The sequence below is a fragment of the Cherax quadricarinatus genome, chromosome 2, assembly GCF_038502225.1.
Source record: "Cherax quadricarinatus isolate ZL_2023a chromosome 2, ASM3850222v1, whole genome shotgun sequence".
Classification (NCBI taxonomy): Eukaryota; Metazoa; Arthropoda; class Malacostraca; order Decapoda; family Parastacidae; genus Cherax; species Cherax quadricarinatus.
Genome location: NC_091293.1, coordinates 55784869 through 55806030, shown reverse-complemented (window position 1 = coordinate 55806030; position 21162 = coordinate 55784869). Strand labels below are relative to the sequence as shown.

The window sequence follows — 21162 nt, the reverse complement described above, 5'->3', positions numbered from 1 at the left end:
TTTTCACATTTGAGTTTACGAAGTCTGTACAATAGATTCTGCCGCTTTCATGTTAGACACTCATTTACATACACACTTTACTTCAGTGCTTGCCAGTAGCTTACAGCTTGCTGTTTTACAAAATGATGAAACATCTTGAACCAATTGGTATATGAATGATGAAATTGTGTTTCAGGTGCTGAGTAATGCCTCCATTATGAATGCTGTGGGCTGCTGTGGGCTCCAATTGTATCACTTTGGAGAGACTGTGTCTATTCCATTCTGGCAGGATGGCTGGGAACCTGTCAGCTTCTGTGATAAGATTAACAAAAATCTACGGAAAAAACTTCACACACTCTGTTTATTAGGTTTGTTGAAGCTATAGCACTAGAATATTTTCTTTAAAGTATCATTAATTTTTTTTGTATATTGTGCATGCCCTGCTACGATATGTTGCATTTTTCATTGGTGTTCATCAAAGTTCAGCTGTTCTTATGTATCCTCAGAAACTTTCTTCCATAAAATGTCTCTACTGTATCATCATTGTTAATTGTTTCCATTTGTGGGGAAAAAATGAAACTGTTGTCCCATTGTAATATTGTTCCTGGCATCATAGTTATTACATATCTTGATATTATAGTGACCTCTATCCCTTTCACTGTCATGATCCCAGAAATTAAAAGTGCTAAGATTATTGAGATTTAACCCTTCCAGGGTCGGAACCCTGAAACTCGTATGACTGCTTAAACTCTTGAAAATTTCCTTGTACAGTATTTTGACAATATAGTTGTATTGAATAAAATTAATCTTGATATATGTTATTCCAGATATTAAGGTAAAGGAGCAGAGTTTAGAGAACTTGCTGAGGGGAAGAAAAATCTTTGAGCCACCACGATACATGCGTGTCCATCAAGCAGCACAGCAAATCTTGAGTGTACTTCAGAGACACAACACTGGTTCTTCAGAGAGTAGCAAGGGCCCTGGAAGTGACAGTGAATGGCTCTTGACGGAGAACACTCATTGTGTTGGCATTGTGAGAGTTGGGACGAGCTCACAGTGTATTATGAGGGGAAGTTTAAAAGGCAAGATTTTTTGCTATAAAATAAAAGGTTCCCTTAAAACTATAAAATTTAGAATAAAAGCTTAAAAATTACTGTCACAATTTGGGAAGGAAACTTTGGATGACATTTTCGTCCATCTGTGACATTATCTGCTCACTTATGACTAAATGGTCCATCATGGACTGAAACTTCATCTTTGTTTCCTTTCCATATTATATTTATTAAGAGATGAATGGTTTAAATTACCAAGTGTAGATTCATATACATGTACTGTAGTACTGGTTTCACCCTCACTGCAATTTGCGTTATGCAGACTTACTTCTGTACAGTGATGCCATTTTATGCAAATGACTTGCTGTGTGCTTTATAAATTTGCTTTTATGCAAAGACCCAAGACCAGTACTACTTAACTTTTTAACATTACACTGGACCCTCAGTTAACGATGCTATCGGATAGCGATAAAATCAGATACCAATACGTTTTTGCGTCAAAATATTGGTTCGGCTAATGATGAAAAACTCAGTTAAGGACATTTGTCCCGAACGTGTCTGCGTGGCCTGAGCCCATGTACAAGGTAGTGTGCTATTGTTTACAAGCCAGTGATGGTGATTCCACACGTACATGCGATATATATTGTATTATTCCATTGTTTTTAGCTCTTGTAACTGCTAAATAAGCCACCATGAGCCCAAAGAAAGTTTCTAGTGCCAGCCCTGTGATAAAGAAGGAAAGAAACACAATAAAATTCAAGGAAAAACTCGTAGCAAAGTACCAAAGTGGAGGAGGAAGAGAGAGGGGAGAATGTGCCTTCTGCAGTGATTCAGTGATTCTACGATATGTACAATACTAAAGCAGCAGGTATCGATAAATGCTATAGTGCCAGCCAGTGATAAAGTGTAGAATTAACAGTGTAGCAAGTAAGTTAAGCTAGTAAGCAATAGAAAAACGACATGAAAGTAACTCTCAAATGTTGTTGGATGTGTATAGGGCCAATGAACATACACTGCCCTGCTGCTATTTTCCACCACCCTAAACCTCTGCCAGCATCTCCTCCATCAAACTAACTAATTAAACTAACATCTCCAAGGTAAGTGTAAATATAGAAGTGTAAGTATAAAAGTAAATACTATAAGTGTAAATATGAATGAACTCCAATGGAAATAAGTCACTCTGACTTTTTTGGATTATCCTTGGTACTTTAAACATATGCTGCTATGTATGATAATTATGTATGTAACTGTATTTGTGTATACCTGAATAAACTTACTTATTTTAAATTAAAATGTAAATATTTCTTATTTATAAATTAAAATGTAAATATTTTTTATTTATAAATTAAAATGTAAATATTTCTTATTTATAAATTAAAATGTAAATATTTCTTATTTATAAATTAAAATGTAAATATTTCTTATTTATATATTATGTACATTAAGTGTGAACAGTGGTGGTGGGTTCTGCTCCTGCCTCTGCCACCACCACTTACTCCTTACATACATTATGATATATTTTATTCATTCTACAGTATATATCATGTTTCTATGTTATTAATATTGTTTATTGTGTCATATTAGATGAATTGTGATAGATAAATAAGCCATAGAGTTGATAATAGCATCATATTGAAGTACTGTTCTGTGATGCCTCCTGACAGCAGGAACAGATTAATTGGATTTCCATTATTTCTTATGGGGAAAATTGAACCAGATAACGATAAAATCGATTAAGGACAAGCTCTCTGGAACGGATTAATATTGTTAACTGAGGGTTAACCGTATATATATTACTCTAGGTAGTATGTTGGTAGACAGCAACCTCTCAGGGAGGTACTACTGCCCTGTAAAGTGAGTGTAAATCGAAAGCCTGTAATTGTTTTACATGATGGTAAGATTGCTGGTGTTCTTTTTTCTGTCTCATAAACATGCAAGATTTCAGGTACGTCTTGCTACTTCTACTTACACTTAGGCCACACTACACATACATGTTTTTTTTTTTTTTTTTTTTTTTCAACAAGTCGGCCGTCTCCCACCGAGGCAGGGTGACCCAAAAAAGAAAGAAAATCCCCAAAAAGAAAATACTTTCATCATCATTCAACACTTTCACCACACTCGCACATTATCACTGTTTTTGCAGAGGTGCTCAGAATACAACAGTCTAGAAGCATACACATATAAAGATACACAACATATCCCTCCAAACTGCCAATATCCCAAACCCCTCCTTATATATATATATATATATATATATATATATATATATATATATATATACACACACCCCTCTGGGTTTTCTGCTATTTTCTTTCTAGTTCTTGTTCTTGTTTATTTCCTCTTATCTCCATGAGGAAGTGGAACAGAATTCTTCCTCCGTAAGCCATGCGTGTTGTAAGAGGCGACTAAAAGGCCGGGGTCAAGGAGCTAGTAACCTCTTCTCTTGTATAAATTACTTAATTAAAAAGAGAAACTTTCATTTTTCTTTTTAGGCCACCCTGCCTTGGTGGGATACGGCTGGTTTGTTGAAAGAAAGAACGATAAAATCGATTAAGGACAAGCTCTCTGGAACAGATTAAAATCGTTAACTGAGGGTCAACTGTATATACAGTAGGGCCCCACTTATATGGCGGGTTAGGTTCCAGGTTGTCGCTGGAAAGCAATCATCACCGGAAGGCAGAACGTCATTTTTTTCCATTAATAAATGCATATAAATGCAAGACAACAAGTTTACACTAAAATATATTAAGTTAGTAATAGAACTAGGCATTAAAAACACACAAGGTAAAATACATTCGCAGTACATTCATTACTTATCTTAAAGTATTTGTTATCTTAATGTAGGGAGAGAGGTGAGTAGTACTTATTTGTAGGAAGTCGGGTGTAGGTAGCCCTGGCTCACCGTCTCATACTTAATACGTATACGATATTTAAAACATCCCAGGGAGTTTAAATGCACATACAATACACTCATTTTTTACCTTAAAATATGTGTAGTCTTAATATAGGAAGAGAGGTGAGTAGTATTTATTTGTAGGAAGTAAGTGTAGGTAGCCGGTAGGTGTAGCTGGTAGGTGTAGCCTGCTTGGGCTACACCTACCGGCTACCTACACTGTGGCCCAGAGCCATATTATTAGCATCGACATACCTTGTTCACTGATTTTAATAATTTCTAACAACTACCTTTAGATGCCATCATAAACGAAGGGAGAAGTAATGAATAATTCATGCCGAAAATTGTAAACAAAAGCGGAGTGGGGGAGTGGCTGGGCCAAATGCAGATTCACACACGTTTTCTCTGATGACTTAACAGAGAAAACGTAATGATGTTCCTCTGGCCGGCTACCACACAGGTCCACAAGTATTATTTTCAGAGCACATATAAAATATGCAATAAATGACAGACAACAAGTTTACACTAACTTAAATTAAGTTAGCAATAGAAATAGGTATTAAAAACACAATAAAAGGTAAGATACACACAGAGTACACTTATTACTTGCCTTAAAATATTAATATTAATATGTGAGAGGTGAGTGGCAGAGTGTTTATTGAATAAAATCAGAATGGCACACCATCATCCTCTAACTTGTCACTTAAAGCAAGAGGCTTACGACTCCTCTTTTTATCACAGCTAAGCTTAGACGCCATCGTCAATGAGAGCCAACTAATTAATGAAAGAGTAAACGAAAGAGAGAACGAGATACAGAGTTGAGACAATGTAAGAACACAAACTGAACAGGTAGTGGGTGATCACTTGGTCAGGCGAAATAAATGTGTATTAATGTGTGTCTACTTTTAGTTCATTCACGTACGTTTGTAAGAGTTTGTAAAACATTTACCTCAATATTTTTTTATTATAATAATTACCTCACAATACAAATACTCTTACATTGTGTACAAGTTGTACAATTTAGTACAGAGTAAACAAACAGCAACACACCATTTTTAGAGTGAATGAAGATATTATTATTACAGTATTATTATTATTATTATTATTATTATTATTATTATTATTATTATTATTATTATTATTATTATTATTATTATTATTATTATTATCATCATCATAATAAAAAGTACTAAACCCACAAGGGTCGTGAATTGCTATATATAGAGTGAAGGCATACGAAAAGAATATTTTTCTACAGATATCCCCCAGTTAGACTAGAGAAAACGTAATTCTTCCGACTCTACCTACACAGCTGCTTTGTAAACAAATCTCATATTTACATAATTTTTATTCTGTGAATGTATGTATCATGTTTATATGCTACGTAACGGGTTTCATATATAATTTTGAGGAAAATATCATAGATGGATTAATGAAAATGCCTATATTAATGTAAAATAAGACATTTAGTGTGCCCAAGAGTGATTATTATTACGTAGTATTGGCGTCATGAGTAGAGAGAGACTTAGCAATTTTAATGTGTACCTGCACACCAGCACAGTGTGTAAGTATATTTAGGTACAGGTACACATAAGTATAATTATCAGAGTATACATATAAATATGCAGTAACTTTCAAACACTTGAAATTTTGGAAAGTTTCCCGACATAATAGATGTGGTCACGGAGAATGTAAGCAAACCGGGTGGGGCATGTATTTGAAAGACCGCTTGCCGTATAGCAAATTTTGGTCATAATTTGACATCGCCGTATTAACGGAACGCCGTAAGGTGAAATGCCGTAAAGCTGGGCCCTACTGTATATTACTCTAGGTAGTAGGTTGGTAGACAGCAACCTCTCAGGGAGGTACAACTTCCCTGCCAAGTGAGTGTAAAATGGAAGCCTGCAATTGTTTTACATGATGGTAGGATTGCTGGTGTCTTTTTTTCTGTCTCATAAACATGCAAGATTTAGGTATGTCTTCCTACTTCTGCTTACACTTAGGTCACACTACACATGCATGTACAAGCATATACAGTGGACCCTCGAGTAACGACATTAATCCGTTCTAGAGAGCTTGTCTTTAACTGATTTTTTTGTTATCCAAATTAATTTTCCCCATAAGAAATAATGGAAATTCAATTAATCCATTCCAGACACCCAAAAGTATTAAACAAAATAATTTTTTTTACATGAAATATACATTTCCCTACACAGAAAATAATGAGACATGAAAAATAAATACAGTAATAATTCATAAAATGACACTTACCTTTATTGAGGACTTATTGATGAGTGGTGAGATAGGAGGGCAGAGGATGGAGGAGTTTACAATTGTTTGGAAGGGGAATCCCCTTCCATAAAGAATAAATAACAAAAAAAGGCACAGTACTGTGACTGGAACGATACACAAATAACCCGCACATAGAAGAGAGGAGCTTATGACGACGGTTCAGTCCGACTTGGACTTTGTAAATGGTCCAAGTCGGACCGAAACGTCGTTTAAGCTTCTCTCTTCTATGTGCGGGTGATTTGTACTTCCGTAAAGACTTTAGGTAACAAGTTCTTTTCTGGGGTTACCTCCCTTCTTTGTTTTTTAATGCCACTAGGATCAGCTTGAGAGTCACTGGACCAGTGTTGCACCAAAAATCTGTCCAGAGAGCTCTGTTTCTGGTGTCTCTTTAAGATTTCCCTAAAATTGAACACAATTTTGTCATTGTACATGTTGCCAATATGGCCTGCAACAGCTGTGTCAGGGTAATGTTTATCCATAAATGCTTGCACCTTTGCCCACATTGTACAAATGTCCTTAATCTTTGACGAAGGCAATTTCTTCCATCTCTCTTCCTCCTCCTGAAGGAAATTTTTGAGCTGTGGTCTGTTGCTGTTGCACCTCAAGCTCTTGCAGCTCTGTAGTGGTTAGCTCTTCATCGTCGTCCTCCACCAACTCTTCCACATTCTCGCCACTAACCTCCAACCCCTTGGACTTCCCAAGTGCCACAATAGATTTCACAACTGGCATAGGCTCTTCAGAGTTAGCCCCAAATCCTTCAAAATCCCTCTCTTGTACACATTCTGGCCACAATTTCCTCCAAGCAGAGTTCAAAGTCCTGCAAGTCACTCCCTCCCAAGCCTTACCTATAAGGTTTATGCAACTGAGGATATTGAAATGATCTTTCCAAAACTGTCTTAGGGTCAGTTCAGTGTGTGAGGTCACTTCAAAGCACTTTTGAAACACTGCTTTGGTGTGCAGTTTTTTGAAGTTTGAAATGACCTTCTGGTCCATGGGCTTGAGGAGGAGTGGTGTTAGGAGGCAAAAACTTGACTGATAAAACTAAACTCCCCTCTCCCCCCCCCCCCAATTTGCTCTTCCAAGTCTTGAGGATGAGCAGGAGCATTGTCCATTAGCAGGAGGCACTTGAGTTCCAGTTTATTTTCCAGGAGGTATTTTTTCACACTGGGGCCAAACACGTCATAGAACCAATTGAGGAAAATGCCCCTAGTGACCCATGCCTTACTGTTTGCTCTCCACGTCACACACAATTTAGTCTTGACGACACTGTTTTTCTTGAACACTTGGAGTTTGAGTGATACAAGACTAAAGGCTTCACTTTGCAATCCCTACTAGCATTACTACAAAACATGAGAGTTACTGTCTTTCATAGGCTTGTGTCCTGGGAGTGCCTTTTCCTCCTGAGTAATGTAGGTCCTGTAGATGAATGGTTGAGAGAACCTTCACATTGATAAATTAGACACATGTGCAACTCTTGGGTATCTTTATTGAGGAAGCATTTCGCCACACAGTGGCTTCATCAGTCCATACGAAGAATTCCCAAGTATTATGATCCCGAGAAGTTGCAGTGTCTGACAGGATTGTAATACTTGGGAATTCTTCGCTTGCCTAACCCTTGGGCATGATCTACTTCCACATTGGATAAATGTGACACCATCTATGACTACTGCACCTCTTCTGCTTACGGTATATAAGCTACTTCTCCGCAGATATGCTGTATTCTATTCAAGATTGATGGACTGACTACATCGTCTCAAGGTTGAGGGACTGATTACCTCATTCTCCTCCTGTTCTTCACGTTTCTCCTTTGTATGGACTGATGAAGCCACTGTGTGGTGAAACGTTTCCTCAATAAAGATACCCAAGAGTTGCACATGTGTCTAATTTATCAATGTAGGTTCTGTTCGGCATTTTCTTCCAAAACAGGCCTGTTTCGTCACAGTTGAACGCTTGTTGGGGTTTTAATTTTTCAGCCTCTGTGTACCCCTTAACCTGCATATAAATATTTTTCAGCAGCTTTTTTGTCAGAACTGGCAGCCTCACAATGCCTTATCACAATGTGTATGCCACTACCATTCTTAAATCTCACAGACCAGCCTTTGCTAGCCTTAAATTCATCAATATGAGCACTCTTTGGAGGCATTTTCTTTATGAGATCTGCATGCAAACTGCCTTGCCTTTTCACATATTACTGACTGAGAAACACTATCTCCTGATAATTGTTTCTCATTGATCCACACCAACGATCTCTGTTTTGTAAGCATACTTGCACCTTTCGCAACAACAGCTTCCTTGATTGCCTTTTTGTTGGCCAAGATAGTAGCGATGGTTGATTGGGGTTTGTTATATAACCTGGCCAACTCGAAGACATGCACTCAACTTTCGTATTTTGCGAGGATCTCTTTCTTCAATTTAGTAGGATTTCTCACCCTTTTTACCACAGGGCTGGCACTGGAAGCTTTCTTTGGGCCCATTATGGCTTATTTAGCAGTTTTTTTTCTTTTTTTTTAACAAGTCGACTGTCTCCCACCGAGGAAGGGTGACCCAAAAAGAAAGAAAATCCCCAAAAAGAAAATACGTTCATCATTATTCAACACTTTCACCTCACTCACACATTATCACTGTTTTTGCAGAGGTGCCCAGAATACAAGTTTAAAAGCATATACGTATAAAGATACACAACATATCCCTCCAAACTGCCAATATCCCGAACCCTTCCTTTAGAGTGCAGGCATTGTACTTCCCATTTCCAGGACTCGAGTGCAGCTATATAAAAACAACCGGTTTCCCTGAATCCCTTCACGCCTGCTGGAAGTCCAAGCCCCTTGCCCACAAAACCTCCCTTACCCCGACCTTGCAACCTTTTCAAGGACGACCCCTACCTCGCCTACCTTCCCCTACAGATTTATATGCTCTCCATGTCATTCTACTTTGATCCATTCTCTCTAAATGACCAAACCACCTCAACAACCCCTCTTCAGCCCTCTGACTTATACTTTTATTAACTCCACACCTTCTCCTAATTTCCACACTCCGAATTTTCTGCATAATATTTACACCACACATTGCCCTTGGACAGGACATCTATACTGCCTCCAACTGCCTCCTCGCTGCAGCATTTACAACCCAAGCTTCACACCCATATAAGAGTGTTGGTATTACTATACTTTCATACATTCCCTTCTTTGCCTCCATAGATAATGTTTTTTGTGTCCACATATACCTCAACGCACCACTCGCCTTTTTTCCCTCATCAATTCTCTGATTAACCTCATCCTTCATAAATCCATCCGCCGACACGTCAACTCCCAAATACATGTACGTGTATCTGAAAACATTCACTTCTTCCATACTCCTTCTCCCCAATTTGATATCCAATTTTTCTTTATCTAAATCATTTGATACCCTCATCACCTTACTCTTTTCTATGTTCACTTTCAACTTTCTACCTTTACACACACACTCAAACTCATCCACTAACCTTAGCAATTATTTTTTAGAATCTCCCATAAGCACAGTATCATCAGCAGAAAGCAAATGTGTCAATTCCCATTTTGTATTTGATTCCCCATAATTTAATCCCACCCCTCTCCCCAACACCCTAGCATTTACTTCTTTTACAACCCCATCTATAAATATATTAAACAACCATGGTGACATTACACATCCCTGTCTAAGACCTACTTTTTCTTGGAAGTAGTCTCCCTCTCTTCTACACACCCTAACCTGAGCCTCACTATCCTCATAAAAGCTCTTTACAGCATTTAGTAACTTACCACCTATTCTGTATACTTGCAACATTGCTCCCCTATCCACTCTATCATATGCCTTTTCTAAATCCATAAATGCAATAAAAACTTCCCTACCTTTATCTAAATACTGTTCACATATATGCTTCAATGTAAACACTTGATCTACACATCCCCTACCCACTCTAAAACCTCCTTGCGCATCCACAATCCTATGTTCTGTCTTACCTCTAATTCTTTCAATTATAACCCTACCATACACTTCCTGGTATACTCAGTAAACTTATTCCTATATAATTTTTACAATCTCTTTTGTCCCCCTTCCCTTTATATAAAAGGACTATACATGCTCTCTGCCAATCCTTAGGTACCTTCCCCTCTTTCATACATTTATTAAACAAAAATACCAACCACTTCAACATTATATCCCCCCTGCTTTTAACATTTGTGTCATGATCTCGTCAGTTCCAGCTGCTTTACCCCCTCTCATACTACGTAATGCCTCACGCACCTCCCCCATACTCACATCCTGCTCTTCTTCACTCCTAAAAGATGGTATACCTCCCTGGCCAGTGGATGAAATTACTGCCTCCCTTTCTTCATCGACATTTAAAAGTTCCTCAAAATATTCTCGCCATCTACCCAATACCTCCATCTCCCCATTTACTAACTCCCCTACTCTGTTTTTAACTGACAAATCCATTCGTTCCCTAGGCTTTCTTAACTTGTTTAACTCACTCCAAAATTGTTTCTTATTTTCATTAAAATTTCTCGACAGTGCCTCTCCCACTCTATCATCTGCTCTCCTTTTGCACTCTCTCACCACTCTCTTCACCTTTCTTTTACTCTCCATATATTCTACTCTTCTTATAAAACTTCTGCTTTGTAAAAATCTCTCATAAGCTAACTTTTTCTCTTTTATCACACCCTTTACTTCATCATTCCACCAATCACCCCTTTTTCCTCCTGCACCCACCCTCCTATAACCACAAACTTCTGCCCCACATTCTAATACTGCATTTTTTAAAACTATTCCAACCCGCTTCAACCCCCCCCACTACTCATTCTCGCACCAGCCCACCTTTCTGCCAATAAGTTCTGCCAATATGTGTGCACAAATTTATAATAAATAAATAAATAAATAAATATCTCACCTGAACTTCCTCCTCCCTTAGTTTATACACTTTCACCTCCCTCTTACTTGTTGCCATTTTCCTCTTTTCCCATCTACCTCTTACTCTAACTGTAGCAACAACTAAATAATGATCCGATATATCAGTTGCCCCTGTATAAACGTTTACATCCTGGAGCCTACCCATCAACCTTTTATCCACCAATACATAATCTAACAAACTACTTTCATTACATGCTATATCAAACTTTGTATGTTTATTTATCCTCATCTTCATAAAATATGTATTACTTATTACCAAACCTCTTTCTACACATAGCTCAATTAAAGGCTCCCCATTTTCATTTACCCCTGGCACCCCAAATTTACCTACTTCTACCTCCACAACATTTTTGCCCACTTTAACATTGAAATCCCCAACCACCATTACTCTCACACTTGGTTCAAAACTCCCCATGCATTCACTCAACATTTCCCAAAATCTCTCTCTCCTCTACACTTCTCTCCTCTCCAGGTGCATACGCTTACTATAACCCACTTTTCACATCCAACCTTTATTTTACTCTACATAATCCTTGAATTAATACATTTATAGTCCCTCTTTTCCTGCCATAGCTTATCCTTCAACATTATTGCTACTCCTTCTTTAGCTCTACAGTTACAAGCACTAAAAACAATGGAATGATACAAAATATATTGCATGTACGCGTGGAATCTTCCTCACTGGCTTGTAAATAATGGCACAATGGCTGTACATGGAGTGGCTGGGCCGCTTAGGCCGCATGGACACGTTTGGGATGAATGTCCTTAACCGTGTTCTTTTTCGGTAACTGAGTCAATATTTTCACGCAAAAACGTGTCGCTATCCGATTTTTTTGTTATCCAATGACATTGTTACCCGAGGGTCCACTGTATATATATACACCCCTCTGGGTATTCTTCTGGTTTCTTATTAATTCTTGCTTTTGTTTATTTTCCCTTATCTCCATAGAGAAGTGGAACAGAATTCTTCCTCTGTAATCCATGCATGTCGGAAGAGGGAACTAAAATGCTGGGAGCATGGAGGTAGTAACCCCTTCTCCTGTATACACTACTAAAGTTAAAAAGAGAAACTTTTTTTTTTGGGGGGGGCCACCCTGCCCAAAGATATATTATTCTAAACTGGTCTACAGTGCAGTAGACTGTTATAATACATGGGTTTATTGGCCACATTTTGGTTATTACACTATTGAAAAATTCGACACAGTTTTACACAACGCCGTAAAAATAACTTAACATGGTTCCATTGGTGAACGTGGAAAAAATTTCCCCAGCTCAAGCTGCCGCCTTGTTGTGGGTCAGCAGGGGAGACCTACCACCATCCCGTTCCACCCCCGACACTCCCATCAACCCTATCCCAGCCTTTGTGAATGTGTTCAGTTCCGTTGTCTTAGGAGTTAGCTGTGTTTGTGAATTGTTTTGATCTTTTAATTGTCATATTTTGTTTTTGGCCAAGCAGTCATAGCACTCAGTAGGCATACAAATGTTGCTGAAAGTGGCAAGAAAAGGTATGTTTAAGTCTTATAATTATTGAAGAAAATAGAGATATTAGATGAGATAGCTTATTAGAATGTGGGGCAGAAGTTTGTGGATATAGGAGCGTGGGTGCAGGAGGAAAGAGGAGTGATTGGTGGAATGATGAAGTAAAGGGTGTGATAAAAGAGAAAAAGGTAGCTTATGAGAGGTTTTTACAAACCAGAAGTGTTATAAGAAGAGTAGAGTATATGGGGAGTAAAAGAAAGGTGAAGAGAGTGGTGAGAGAGTGCAAAAGGAGAGCAGATGATAGAGTGGGAGAGGCACTGTCAAGAAATTTTAATGAAAATAAGAAAAAATTTTGGAGCGAGTTAAACAAGTTAAGAAAGCCTAGGGAACGAATGGATTTGTCAGTTAAAAACAGAGTAGGGGAGTTAGTAGATGGGGAAATGGAGTGAAGAAGAGCAGGATGTGAGTGTGGGGGAGGTGCGTGAGGCATTACGTAGAATGAAAGGGGGTAAAGCAGCAGGAACTGACGGGATCATGACAGAAATGTTAAAAGCAGGGGGACACAGTGTTGGAGTGGTTGGTATTTCTGTTTAATAAATGTATGAAAGAGAGGAAGGTACCTAGGGATTGGTTGATAGCATGTATAATCCCTTTATATAAAGGGAAGGGGGACAAAAGAGATTGTAAAAATTATAGAGGAATAAGTTTACCGAGTATACGAGGAAAAGTGTACGGTAGGGTTATTATTGAAAGAATTAGAGGTAAGACAGAATGTAGGATTGCAGATGAACAAGGAGGTTTTAGAGTGGGTAGGGGATGTGTAGATCAAGTGTTTACATTGAAGCATATATGTGAACAGTATTTAGATAAAGGTAGGGAAGTTTTTATTGTATTTATGGATTTAGAAAAGGCATATGATAGAGTGGATAGGGGAGCAATGTGGCAGATGTTGCAAGTACACCTACCATCCGACTTACGACCGAGTTCGGTTCCGAGAAACCGGTCGTAAGTTGAAATGGTCGTAAGTCGAACTTTACTACTGAATATCAACAAAACATTTTTGTAATGACTTTATTTTATTGTTTTATTTTGGTATTTCATGTTTTACTTTACTTTTTATGTTGTTAGTACTGTATTTTATACTGTAAGGTTTAGGATAAACACTGTGTACAACACAAATAGTTGTTTATTTCCCAGAAATTTGGCATAAAAAACACGGTCGTAAGTCGAGTGGTCGTAAGTCGAGCAGGTCGTAAGTCGGATGGTAGGTGTATATGGAATAGGTGGTAAGTTACTAAATGCTGTAAAGAGTTTTTATGAGGATAATGAGGCTCAGGATGTGTAGAAGAGAGGGAGACTACTTTCCGGTAAAAGTAGGTCTTAGACCAACTTTTACATGGAACTAGTGTAATGTCACCATGGTTGTTTAACCCTTTGACTGTCGCAAGCCCCTTTCTGAAACTGTCATTCTATGTCGCAAAGTTTTTTGGGAAAAAAAATTATTTTTTCTTATGAAATGATAGAGAATCTTTTCCCGATGGTAATGACACCAAAAGTACGAAATTTGGCCGAAAACTCACAGAATTACGCTCCCTTGAAGTTAGTGGTCTCGGTGACATATACGCATCGGTGATTTTGCCTACTTTGAGCCCAGTTTTTGGCCAATTCCATTGTTCCAGTTGACCAAAATCATAGCTATTTCCTTAGAACTCCATTTTTTCTATCAGTTGTGTACATGAAACCGCCCATTTACCGATTTGAACTACCCAGTAAAGTGGTCAGAAATTGGCAATTTGGCCAATTTCATGCAAATTAAAAAAGATGCCAATTTCAAAATAGGGTCCAGAATAAACAATGTAGACATTCGTGGCACTAAAATAACATATCCTCTGTTCATTAGTCATGTCTCTAGGCCCTTCTTATATTACTATTGCTTTATATTTAGATTTTTTATTCATACAAAAAATACAAAATTTACTGTTATGCAGAATACTGCATTATTGTAAAAATGGTATAAATAATATCAGTGCACTAGTGAAAGAATATTAGACTCCCCAGTTGACGTGTATTGGACGTGTGGTGTGATTTCCTTACTCCTGAACATAGGTAAAAAACAAACATTTCCGCTACTTTGAGCTCAATTTCAAGGTCGTTTTCATCGTGAAACTAATCAAAATCATCTCTACTTCTGTAATATGTTTTCCATTTTATCACGTGAGACCATGAAAACGAGAAGATATCAATAAATACTATATGAAAATACACCTCAAAGTTGGCATTTTAATCTAAAAAAACGCTCTTTTTTTTTTTTTTCTCATTATGCACTGTGTGCTGCAGGATTTTTTTATGTGGTGCACACTGACCAAACAGACTCTATCTCAAATGTGGGCCTACCAGATTTCTCCTGCTTGATTTGAAGCCGCTAGAATTTATGCGTATTAATACGCCTGAAACACTGGCTCGTGAGATGTATATATACGACCAAAACAGTCAAAGGGTTAATATATTTATAGCAAATTATGGGGAATCAATACAAAATGGTAATTGACACTTTTTGCTGATGATACTGTGCTTATGGGAGATTTTAAAGAAAAATTGCAAAGGTTAGTGGATGAGTTTGGGAGTGTGTGTAAAGGTAGAAAGTTGAAAGTGAACATAGAAAAGAGTGAGGTGATTATGGTATCAAATGATTTAGATAAAGAAAAATTGGATATCAAATTGAGGAGGAGGAGTATGGAAGAAGTGAATGTTTTCAGACACGTATTTGGGAGTTGATGTGTCAGCGGATAGATTTATGAAGGATGAGGCTAATCATAGAATTGATGAAGGAAAAAAGGTGAGTGGTGCATTGAGGTATATGTGAAGACAAAAAACGTTATCTATGGAGGCAAAGAAGGTAATGTATGAAAGTATAGTAGTGCCAACACTCTTATATGGGTGTGAAGCTTGGGTTGTAAATGCTGCAGCAAGGAGGTGGTTGGAGGCATTGGAGATGTCCTGTCTGAGGGCAATGTGTGGTGTAAATATTATGCAGAAAATTCGGAGTGTGGAAATTAGGAGAGGAGGGATCAAAGAATGGATCAAAGTAGAATGACATGGAGAGCGTATAAATCTGTAGGGGAAGGAAGGCGGGGTAGGGGTCATCCTCGACGGGCTTGGACTTCCAGCAAGTGTGCGTGAGTGTGTTAGATAGGAGTGAATGGAGATGAATGGTATTTGGGACCTGACGAGCTGTTGGAGTGTGAGCAGGGTAATATTTAGTGAGGGAAAAAGAGTGAGTGGTGCACTTAGGAGTCTGTGGAGACAAAGAACTTTGACCTTGGAGGCAAAGAGGGGAATGTATGAGAGTATAGTTTTACCAACGCTCTTATATGGGTGTGAAGCGTGGGTGATGAATGTTGCAGCGAGGAGAAGGCTGGAGGCAGTGGAGATGTCATGTCTGAGGGCAATGTGTGGTGTGAATATAATGCAGAGAATTCGTAGTTTGGAAGTTAGGAGGAGGTGCGGGATTACCAAAACTGTTGTCCAGAGGGCTGAGGAAGGGTTGTTGAGGTGGTTCGGACATGTAGAGAGAATGGAGCAAAACAGAATGACTTCAAGAGTGTATCAGTCTGTAGTGGAAGGAAGGCGGGGTAGGGGTCGGCCTAGGAAAGGTTGGAGGGAGGGGGTAAAGGAGGTTTTGTGTGCGAGGGGCTTGGACTTCCAGGAGGCATGCATGAGCGTGTTTGATAGGAGTGAATGGAGACAAATGGTTTTTAATACTTGACGTGCTGTTGGAGTGTGAGCAAAGTAACATTTATGAAGGGATTCAGGGAAACTGGCAGGCCGGACTTGAGTCCTGGAGATGGGAAGTACAGTGCCTGCACTCTGAAGGAGGGGTGTTAATGTTGCAGTTTAAAAACTGTAGTGTAAAGCACCCTTCTGGCAAGACAGTGATGGAGTGAATGATGGTGAAAGTTTTTCTTTTTCGGGCCACCCTGCCTTGGTGGGAATCGGCCAGTGTGATAATAAAAAAAAAATAAATAATATTCAGGGAAACCGGTTATTTTTATATAGCCGGACTTGAGCCCTGGAAATGGGAAGTACAATGCCTACACTTTAAAGGAGGAGTTTGGGATATTGGCGGTTTGTAGGGATATGTTATGTATCTTTATACGTTGTATTCTGAGCACCTCTGCAAAAACAGTGATTATGTGTGAGTGAGATGAAACTGTTTCCATAAGACATCTACTGTCCCTGTTGACCCATCAGTATAAAATAGGTACCTGGGTGTTAGTCGACTGGTGTGGGTTGCATCCTGGGACAAAACTGACCTAATTTCCCTGAATTGCTCAGCATAACAATTGGCTTTCTATATAGTAGTATGTCATTGATGTCAACTAGGACTGTATACCTTGTACATGTGCTTGTAGAAATAAAGATATTATCATATTATTACTTTACTGACTGACTGACTGACTTGATTGACTTACTGACTGACTTTACTGACTGACTTGACTGATTGACTTGACTGATTTACTGACTGACTTAGTTACTTTTTCACTGAAGAGGACCCTGACAAATCTAGAAGCAGTGCTCTGAAACGGTGTCTAGAGCAGCTGATGCCTTACTGTCAGCTGTATAATGTACTGCAGGGTAAAATAGAACAGAAATCCATTACAGAATTTATGCACACTCCAGTGCAACCATCAACTTCAGTACCAGAACCTCTACCATCCACCTCAGACCAGTAGGGCCACAACGTAACTCTCCACTCTCTTCACAATCATCCACAAACACCAGCACCCACAATTTAAGGTAAGAAATACTATTATTTCTGTTGCATTTGTAGCCTTAAGCAGTAAAAACAACATAATACATCACGACATTGAACTACAATTACGTTTTCACTTTTATTTTTGTAAGATCTAGAGGTCTAAAAAAAAGTTGTTTGGCTTTTTTGGGGCTCCCAGGAACTTGACCCTATTTTTCTAACAAGTTCTTCAGTTTATCTACACTACCATGTAGTGTAATGGTCTACTGTATACTGACATAAGAAAGAAGAGAAAGAAAATATAGGCATGAGAAATTTAATGTAGGCATAAGAAATTTAATAAGTAAGTGTGGTGTAAATATTATGCAGAAAATTCGGAGTGTGGAAATTAGGAGAAGGTGTGGAGTTAATAAAAGCATTAGTCAGAGGGCAGAAGAGGGGTTGTTGAGGTGGTTTGGTCATTTAGAGAGAATGGATCAAAGTAGAATGACATGGAAAGCATATAAATCTATAGGGGAAGGAAAGAGGGGTAGGGGTCGTCCTCGAAAGGGTTGGAAAGAGGGGGTAAAGGAGGTTTTGTGGGTGAGGGGCTTGGACTTCCAGCAAGCGTGCGTGAGCGTGTTAGGAGTGAATGGAGACGAATGATACTTGGGACCTGACGATCTGTTGGAGTGTGAGCAGGGTAATATTTAGTGAAGGGATTCAGGGAAACCGGTTACAGTGGACCCCCGGTTAACGAACTTTTTTCATTCCAGTAGTATGTTCAGGTGCCAGTACTGACCGAATTTTTTCCCATAAGGAATATTGTGAAGTAGATTAGTACATTTCAGACCCCCAAACATACACGTACAAATGCACTTACATAAATACACTTACATAATTTGTCGCATTTGGAGGTGATCGTTAAGCGGGGGTCCACTGTATTTTCATATAGTCGGACTTGAGTCCTGGAAATGGGAAGTACAATGCCTGCACTTTAAAGGAGGGGTTTGGGATATTGGCAGTTTGGAGGGATATGTTGTGTATCTCTATACATATATGCTTCTAAACTGTTGTATTCTGAGCACCTCTGCAAAAGCAGTGATAATGTGTGAGTGTGGTGAAAGTGTTGAATGATGATGGAAGTGTTTTCTTTTTGGGGATTTTCTTTCTTTTTTTTTTGGGTCACCCTGCCTCGGTGGGAGACGGCCGACTTGTTGAAAAAAAAAAAAAAAAAAAAAAAAAATTTTAAAGAATTCTTATGGCTGGTTTTCAGTCTGAGACTTGCATCAAGAGAAAAGAAGATCGGCACTCACCTGAACCCTTTCAAGATTGAGAGGCCCTCTCCTAAACTTGTTCTCAGGGTCGAAAAATTTTCGGAAAAAAAAAAAAAAAAATTCTCATGAAAAGATGGAGAATCTTTTCCCAGTCATAATGACACCAAAAGTATGAAATTTGATGGAAAACTTAGGGAATTATGCTCTCGTGAAGTTAGCGGTCTCAACGATGTTTTCGCCCACTTTCAGCCCTATTTTTGGCCAGTTCCAGTGTACTGGTCGACAAAAATCATAACTGTTTCGCTAGAACTCCATTTTTTTTTTCGAATGAGTACAAGAAACCACCCATTTACCGATTTCAACTATCCAATAAAGTGGTCAGAAATTAGCAATTTTGCCAATTTCACACAAATTTCAAAAGATGCCAATTTTCAAATAGGGTCCAGAATAAACAAGACAGACATTCCTGGCACTAAAATAACATTTTCTCTGTTCATTAGTCACATCCCCAGGTCCCTCTTACATTTCTTTTGCTTTACACTTTGAATTTTTATTCTCACAGAAAATAGAAGATTCACTGTTATGCAGACTACTGCATTAGTGTAGAAATGGTATAAATAATATCAGCACACTTGTGAAAGAATATTAGACTCACCAGTTGACGTGTATTGGACGCATGACATGATTTGTTTACTTTTGAACTTTGGCAATAATCAAACAGTTCTGCTACTTTGAGCTCAATTTCAAGGTACTTTTCATTGTGAAACCAATCAAAATCACCTCAATTTCTGTAATATGTCTTCCATTCTATAAAATGAGACCAGGTAAACTAGAATACAACCATAAATATTATACGAAAATACAGTGCAAAGTCGCTGTTTTAAACCAAAAACATGGTCAAATTTTTTTTTTCTCATTACGCACTGTGTGGTGCAGGATTTTTTTTATACTGTGCACACTGACCACATAGACCCATTCTTTCATATGTAGGCCTACCAGCTTCCTCTTGCTAGATTTGAAGGCGCTAGAATTTAGGCGTACTAGTACGTCAATAACCCTGGTGCGTAAGCCGTACTAGTACATCGGAAACCCTGAAAGGGTTAAATGGCTCCGATGTTGTCAGGAGTATGGGTGAAAGGAGAAAGGAAAGAGAAGTAGGGAGACATAGTCCCAAGCTCAAAATATGTGCCCTTTAACCCAGACAAAGACAGGCTGGTTTGTTGGTGGAGGAGGAAGGTTGTGCTCATTCCCTAGCCCTTGATACCTGGAGAGGGTTTCAGGGATCATTGCCCCTGCGGCCCGGTCTGTGACCAGGCCTTGATGAATCTTGATGAATCTAAAGATGTCCAGAGATGGAGATAAATTATACTGTTGACTGATGAGGTGCAGCATTATGAAGATGACATCACAGCTTGCTAGAGCTCACTAGTGGAAGTGGGTCATGCCAGTAGGTTAGGCAAGTATTTGAGCTGTAGCATAATTCCAAGATTTTGCTGTGTCTGTTGTTACTTCATTTACTTGTACAATATTTATTAACTCTTCACACCTCTCATGTCATGTTTTATAAACCAGGTCTCAAAGAAAAATTCTTTAATTATCTTAAGAGAAAGATTGTAATCCAACTGTATCATTATATCATTTACTGCCATAAAAAATATCCCTTTCCTATCTTTACATAATTTCAAACTGCTTAGTGTAGAATTTTTATTAATGATGTGATACAAATTAAAAAATTGACAGTTTTAACAGATAAAGATTTAAACTAGATGTCAGCTTTAGGACTGTTCTTTAACAGGTCTGTCTGTTACAGAATTGGCAGATTCTGATATGGGTGAGCCACTCCACTCTTTAATTGTGTGTGGGGAGTGTCATCCAATGGAAGAGGAAGCCTTAACCAAGTTGGCAGCCTACTACAATGGATACCAGACCGAGTACTGTAACTCGACTGGAAAACGAGGAGTTTTTCATATAGTTGGACTTGGACTTGGCCAGCCAGGTTAGTTATGAATACACAGTACAAGCAAACTGTGTTAAACATTCAGGGTCAGTGACAAGAAAGGTGATTATTACCGGGGCAATATTGAGTAAAGATTTAGATTTGCCAAGGAAAATAAAATTGATCCTGGAAGAAAAATTCTGTCAAAAACTTTCTCATAAATATTTTATAAAGGTCATTTGATGCTCTTTAAATACTAGGTAGTTGTCTATAGATGTATTGTTTGCTATAACTAGATCAACATTTTGGGTGTCATGGTTTTGTGGGGGTAATGAAATGAAATTATGGTTAGTGATAGGTAGTCAGATGGTATAAGCATGATGTTCACCTTACTTTTATTTAAAACTCCAGCTTCCAACTTTATCTACTCTAAACATGTTTGGGATGTAGCCATCTTCTCAAATATACTGCAGCAAATAGAATGCTCCATATTTTTTTGGTGAAAATACTATAAATATAATTGTGGCAGCTCATTTTTAGTCACAGCATATTGCCAAATATCCTCCAGGAGCAAATGACACTAAAATGAGGTTGATACT

General features: G+C 38.3%; 1 protein-coding gene across 4 annotated transcripts in view; it reads left to right on the top strand.

Annotated features, from left to right (window-relative positions):
- Positions 1 to 21162, top strand: part of Dph5 (diphthine methyl ester synthase) — a 60446-nt gene that overhangs the window by 26061 nt on the left and 13223 nt on the right. For all 4 annotated transcript variants that reach the window (XM_070088354.1, XM_070088363.1, XM_053784695.2 and 1 more), the window contains exons 4-6: positions 176 to 347; positions 807 to 1061; positions 20438 to 20623. In XM_070088354.1, coding sequence (XP_069944455.1) covers positions 176 to 347; positions 807 to 1061; positions 20438 to 20623 — 613 coding nt within the window. The remainder of the gene's footprint in view (positions 1 to 175; positions 348 to 806; positions 1062 to 20437; positions 20624 to 21162) is intronic.